This window comes from Cololabis saira, chromosome 6 (genome assembly GCF_033807715.1).
Source record: "Cololabis saira isolate AMF1-May2022 chromosome 6, fColSai1.1, whole genome shotgun sequence".
NCBI lineage: Eukaryota > Metazoa > Chordata > Actinopteri > Beloniformes > Belonidae > Cololabis > Cololabis saira.
The window spans coordinates 29,059,812-29,066,802 of NC_084592.1; the positions used below are offsets into that span (position 1 = coordinate 29,059,812).

Sequence of the window (6,991 nt, forward strand, 5' to 3'; positions counted from 1 at the left end):
GCAATTTCTGCTGTATAGCCAACTCCAGCAGCTCCTGCAGCAGCTCCCCCGCCGTCAGTAGGAGCCAGAGGGGAAAACAGGGTAAGAAACATGCTGCTTTGCTGTCCTCAAAATTAATAGAGGAAATAATTAGTCTTTATGGTTTGATTAACCAAACTTGTCAAGCACTTAAAGGAGACTCTGATCGTGTGTTTATTGCATCTAGGTGAAAATGAACCGCATGAGGCTGAGGATTGCTCAAAGACTGAAGGAGGCTCAGAACACGTGTGCCATGCTGACGACTTTCAACGAGATGGACATGAGGTGAGTCAAAGGAACTTCTGGAAAAAAATATAGTAAAAATTCACTTTTCTTAACAATTTGCTTCTAAGATTACATTAAAATCTCTAAATCTGTTTCTTCTCTGATGTCCGCTATTTTACTTCAGAAACATTCAAGATATGAGAAAGTTACACAAGGATGTTTTTTTAATGAAGCACAACTTCAAACTGGGGTTTATGTCAGCTATTGTTAAGGCTGCTGCACACTGCACATGCTCTGACTGATCAACCTGCTGTCAATGCTGGTAAGACAAGCTCGTGCACGCTAACAGTATTTTTACTTAAAGGGGACCTATTATGAAAAACATGTTTTTTCTTGCTTTAACATATATAAAGTGGTCTCCCCTCAGCCTGCCAACTCAGAGAAGGAGGAAAGCAACCAAATTCTGCAGTGTCTGTACAGCCGCCCGGATGATCCTACCAGTGTGATGTGACTTCTACGAGCCGTTCAGATTCTGCGCATTTTCGTTACGTAACCAAAATGCAAACCACGCCCACAACTATAAAACCGTGTAACTGCATGCGACCGTCCAACTATCGCATCGCACTGCGTGACATCGGATGCTCTCTGTTCATCTCCCTCCAGCCAGCTGCCACTTTATTGAGGTTTTTGTAGTGAAATGAGGAGGTATCATAGGGATAACTTCTCATTTTCTCAACTTTCCCAGCAGGTTTTTACTGGTCCATTGAGCTGCAATGATTGAACAGATCAACATCCTCTGATATATATATATATATATATATATATATATATATATATATATATATATATATATATATATATATATATATATATATATATATATATATATATATATATATATATATATATATATATATATATATATATATATATATATATATATATATATACATATATATATATATATATATATATATAATATAATATTTATATTGAAAAGAAAAAAAGTTTAAAATATTAAATGAATGTCACAAATGTCACAATGAATGTGACCCTCTGAACAGATTTGTGGTTGAGCGCAGGACTGAAGAGGAAAAGAGTTGGTACAGGAAGCTGCTACCTGTGGGTAGGAGGTCTTGTGTATTTCCTTTATTGCTCAGAGATGTGGAATTATGTGAGAGATATGGCTAAAATAAAAAACCTGCCGATTTTGTAATGCCCCGTCACTGGCACATTAAGGACAAAGTCAAGTATAGAAGCCATGAACTTTATTTTAGTAATTATTTATCTGCTATATCTCCTCGTGTTTGCAACACCGTAGCTCAGCAAAACTGACTGCAACACAGAGAGAAGTGGATGTTATATTTGTGTCTGACAGCCGTCACAATTTTCAGACTCATTTGCACAAAATCATGAAAGGTTTGAGATGGTTTTTGCTCTTAATATGGAATTATTACTTCCCCCAAATAACATTGAATACTAGCTGAAGGCAAATAAAACTGAGACTAATGGAAATGTTTATAACTGTGGAACCTGAGTTAAAACAGGATATGATGTGCAGTTAGTTTCTGATACATTAATGTTTCCTGTACTGAAACAGTACTGATCTGATTTGTTAGCCCCAAAGGCCACGACATCCTGTATCAGGCATTTACATTTTTTTCCTTCAATAAATGCTGCATTTGATAAGAAACAGACAACTAAGAACTTCCTGTCTTTGAAGTGGAAGTGAAACCAGAAGTTGAAAGTTGAATTTCCTTTTCAGTTACTTGCATAAGGCCTCTTAACCTCAGCTTCTGAACTATACCCCAAACAAAGCAAACACTTGGTTCTGACTTCCTTTATACACTGAATTAAATAAAATGAATTGAAGAACAGCGTCCTGTAATTTGTTTGCTGGAGGTGCCCTTTAACAGAAATGGTGTCCACATTTAATTGAAGTTAAAGAAGAAAACCTGGAAATATATGTGTTTTATGTGAAGCAGAAAACTTCCACTGATGGTGGTGTTCAGACTGACCTGTAGTTGATAGTTGCTGTGAAGTTCTCGTCAAACTTCCTGATCAGCCACTCGAGCTGATGTCGATTCAGAGGTATGTTCGCCTCCTGTACATGAGAGAAGACACATGGCTCAAGAAACTCTCACTGATGGATTTCTCATGTTCAGTCATGATGGATCATAGATTTTTTGGGAGAAGCTCTCAGTCTGACCTTTACAGCCTTCCTGAACACAGAGTTTGAGACTTTCATGGTTTTTTCATCATCCAAACCCTGGAAGAACTCCATGATGCTGCCATGTTTCTCTTCAGTGAATTTCTGCAAGTATTTTGGCATTTGGAAATACTTGAGTTCATCTTTTACAACAAAAATTCTATCGTGTCACAAAATGAAATGCATGATTGTAAGATTAATATAAATGTGACCTCACACAAACTATAACCTTTAACTTTCAACCCCATCTGGGCAATGTTAAGTAACAATAGCTTATTGATCCACGTTTCTCAGCAGCATTTAGCAGTTGTAGTTACTATCGCACACTTGTGTTTTCATAATTTTGGTTGAATGGAAAATATGAGCTTGATGTTGTATGTGCCCAATACCAAGACGTACTATGATCAAATGATAACTATAAAATAGGGGTACTAACTTTTTGACTATATTTTTTTTTAATATTGTCATTTCTTCCTCTTCTCAATCACTGACCTTAAAGATGTTGAAGGCAGATACATTCATGGTAACGTAGTCGAACACGCTGTACCGAACATCCAGAGCTGGATCCTGCTGACGGGCTTTCTCCAGCAGCTCCACGAAAGTCTCACAAACGTGCACACTCTGAACTCAAACATTCAAGGATACTTTTATAGCATAAATGTAGCACTTCAGGCAGACTTGATCTGTACCAGAAGAATGTTTATACATGAAAACTCACAGAAATGTCGATTTCTTTCATTGCTGAGTTCTTGTTGTTTGTAACTGTTCTGAGCAGCGTCAGGGCTCCGATCTTACTGATGGGGTTCTGAGACAGCTGAAAAATGTTTTGTTTTGTTTTTTTTTTACAGATTTTACATTTCTATAGTTTTTAGAGTGGAAAAATGTTTCAAATCGTCATGACAATAAAGACATTTACTCCTAAAGTGGCCCTTCATTCACCTTGAGAACCTTCAGGGCGGTGTTGGTGGCCAGGCCACTGCACAGCAGCGCCACAGCCTCATCGTCGATGAGGTTACTGCAGAGGTCCAGAATCAACAGCTCATCATTCTGTTTCAGAGCTTGACCCAGCTCCGCCGCGGCTCGGCCAAAACTATTGTGGGACAGGTAGAGTTCCTTCAGAGAGGAGTTCACCTAAAGAGAGAAGCAAATCAGCTGTGAGAGGAGGCGACGCCACACTGACGGCCTGACCTCCAGCGTGTTATGTGGCTCACCTTCACAACCGTACTCAGAGCCGAAGCGCCGCTCAAGCAGAGACCATTCCAGCTCAGATTTAGGACTTCAATGCCAAAATTGTGGCCTTTAAAGAATAGAGTGCAGAATTAGGAGTAAATATTTGAAGAACAGACTCTCGCGCATTGTATTTCGTCACATGACAACAATGTACAAAAAGAGAAAGAAAAAAAAAAACATCTGACTTCCACTTGAGCAAGTAAACGGACTTTAGAGTGACACACCAGAAGTAAAACTGATTTTATGTGGTTCTCTTTTCCTTTTTTTGACTGTGTTTTCACTGTTTTTACTATCCTTTTACTTTCCGTAGTAATTTGAGCTACACTTGTGTTTTAAAGGTGCAACGTAAATAAATGGGCCACTGTACCCAACATCCAACTCAGGTGCTCTCCTCCCTTCCAGCAGATCCTGTTGTTGCTCAGGTCCAGCTCTTTAAGTATGCAGTCGCCCTGTTAGTTAAGACAGAAAATACTTGCTGTAAGCGTGACGCACATGTGGATATGACAGCTGCCCGGTTCTTCATGGCAGAGGATTCAAAATCCTGTACTTTTAGCTCACCCTCAAGGCTTCTGCCAAGCATTCAGCAGCCGAATCATCCAAGTCATTTCCTGAGAACAGAACAGAAGAGATTTAAGCTTTGCTGCTAATTCTGCTGTGTAACACGTGTGTGCAGAAAGGAATAAGTCTTGAAGACTTAAGGGCATACCTGAGAGTTTTAGGCATTTGATGTTACAATGACGTTCCAGTAATTTGGCGATTAAGTTCACTCCTTTTAGGCCCAACTTGTTATTGGAAAGATTCTGAGGTGAAATAGTTCAGTTGATGTGAGCAAAATGGAGAGAATCCCCTAAAGACTCAGCACCTGTGTTGTAGAGTAGATGAGTGCTACTGTTGTGAACGGTATGAAGTATTTCATGCAATAGTTTTAGAATAATTACTAGATTATTGATCGTGCAATTTCCATCCAGCATCTTCATCAGGTAGTACACTCCTTCATCCTTGAGCCAGTTGTCCGTCAAGTCGAGGTGGGTGACAACAATGTCATACTCAAAGAGGAAAAAAGAAAGAAATTGAATGAATGATAGCAAACACAGAAACTACTGACTTTTTTGTGGATACCTTTACCTTTACTGCCATGTACAAGAACCTTTATTTTTATCTTAAAAGCCGGGGTGCATAATGGACTCATTATGAGGAAAGAAAAAGACCTGACTTTGTAATTACAATGATTATCTGGATGAACTGATTACCTCCAGAACTAAAGCCAGAGCTTTGACCCCCAAAGGTCCCAAACCGCGGTGGCTCAAGTTGAGAGAGGTGTTGCCCAAGTTGCAGAGGAAGGAGGCGTCGGGGATGACGCCTATCTCTTGACAATCTTGCAGGTATCGCTCTGCTTGGGACAAAAGCGGTCTCGGAGCGGTCTTATCTGAAATGGAAAAGGGACAATTCAAAAGGAGGAAGAAGCAGAGAGAGGAGGCAAGCGTGTCATGGATTTCCGAACAAACCTATCAGCCCTGAGGACTTAGTCTGTGCTGGAAAGAGACAACAACTGTTAACCTCTTCCCACTCTTGTGAAAATTGCCAAAAACGCCTATCCAAGGCATACCCAAAGTAAATTGTAAGCTGTTCTTAAACCGTTTGACTTACATGGATGGTTCTGGTCTCTTTTGAAAGGTAACACTCTGAAGTTTTTCCCCCAACTGTCAGAATCACTGTAACTGCTACTAGAATTGATTAATCTAACTTTGAACACACTGAAATAGAAGGTTTTTTATTTCCGCCTGAAATTTGTTTGTAATTACATGTCTGTAGATGAGTGAATATGTGACTTATTAGCTGGAAAACACAATGGGGCCACAGCCTGAAGCCTTATCTAGTGCATCTTCAAAATTGATGAAAATAGCACATAAAATTATTATTTTACACCTGTTTTTGTCAGACTATGTCTAGGCGTTTCCAAAAATGTCCATTTGGAGATGCCAAAAGGACACTTGGATAACCACGGGCACATACCTGGATAAAAAGGCATAACTCTTGAACGCTTCAACGTACAGTCATCATTTTGGCCTCTAAAGAAAGGTGACACTTAGAGGTATACTGTCCCATATCCAGTTTCACTATCAATAATGCTGGAAAAAAGTTAATGAAACATGAAGCTAAACTTTGCATATAAAAGAGTCAAAACAAGTGCCGTTTTGGAAAATGCAATATATATTAAAACAAACTCAGCACAGCAAACACAGCAAACTATTTACAATTATACATAAACCAATTACAGGGTATTGGCTTCATGCCAGGCATTGTAACAGTCACGAGTGGGGACAAAACACAAAGGTATGTTACAAGAACAGCACTTGATTGGAGTTTTAGCATGGCAGTGCCTGCACTTTAGCCTGCCAGCGGAAAAAAGTTAAAAAGCTCAGTCTTACTGTAAGACTGGTTGAAGAGAGAAAATCCACATCGGCATCAACATCAAAAGTTAGTCATTCCGAAACTGAGCTATGCTCATTTCCGGATAAATTGTCATGTAGATCCATACGCTGTTTTTTTTAATAATCCTTCACAAAATGAGACATCAGTGGATCTGTTATGTGACTACAAAGACCTGAAAATTATGAACTCAAAAGGAAGGGAATGACTAAAATATAATCCACAATGACAAAAAAAAAAAAAAAACGAGATGCAAAATCAAATACAACCAAGAGAACTTGAAATAAACGACTAGATGGAATATGAAAACACAAATGCTATCGCCAAAATGTGGCACATGTGGGTGGTGCTGTTGCCTCTCAGAAGGTTCCTGCTTCAAATTTCAACTGGGACGTTTCTGTATGGAGTTCTCCATGTGCCTATGTGGGTTTTCTCTCAAGTCCATTAAGGGGCAAGTTAACCTAACCAATTATTCTAAACTTATAAAAGGGAGGCTCTACATGTTTTTGCTCATATTTACTTTGAGTGGGATCTACGTGGTTGTTTTTTTCATTGGGGACCCAAATGGTTCATAATCTAACATGAGACATTACTGTACTGTGTGTTGTAGTTTTCCCTTTTCTTAGCATATACCAACTTAAACGTGTATCCCTCATGGCTCACATATATTTGGCCCCTAATTGGGGCCCATGCCCTTTACAGATTTCCTGTGTGTCAATGGAGAGTTTGGTTGTCCTATATCCACTATTTATGGAGTGGTTACTTGAACATACTGCCTGTCTCCAGATCTGAGCTGTCCTCATCTGTACTGGATTCCTCCTGGACCGCCTCATGATCCTGGTCCCCACTGGACTCTAAATCATCCTGACAGTCCTCCAT

At 39.3% G+C, this 6,991-nt stretch overlaps 1 protein-coding gene across 1 annotated transcript; it reads right to left on the reverse strand.

Annotated features, from left to right (window-relative positions):
• Positions 1 to 1,565: 1,565 nt before the first annotated feature.
• LOC133445604 (leucine-rich repeat-containing protein 74A-like) lies at positions 1,566 to 6,991 on the reverse strand. The gene is made up of 10 exons (XM_061722928.1): positions 6,886 to 6,991; positions 4,933 to 5,108; positions 4,050 to 4,131; positions 3,664 to 3,749; positions 3,392 to 3,583; positions 3,171 to 3,266; positions 2,945 to 3,073; positions 2,453 to 2,557; positions 2,262 to 2,347; positions 1,566 to 1,578 (listed from the first exon to the last, which is right to left on the reverse strand). Exons 1-10 carry the CDS (start codon positions 6,989 to 6,991, stop codon positions 1,566 to 1,568), a joined length of 1,071 nt encoding a protein of 356 aa, XP_061578912.1.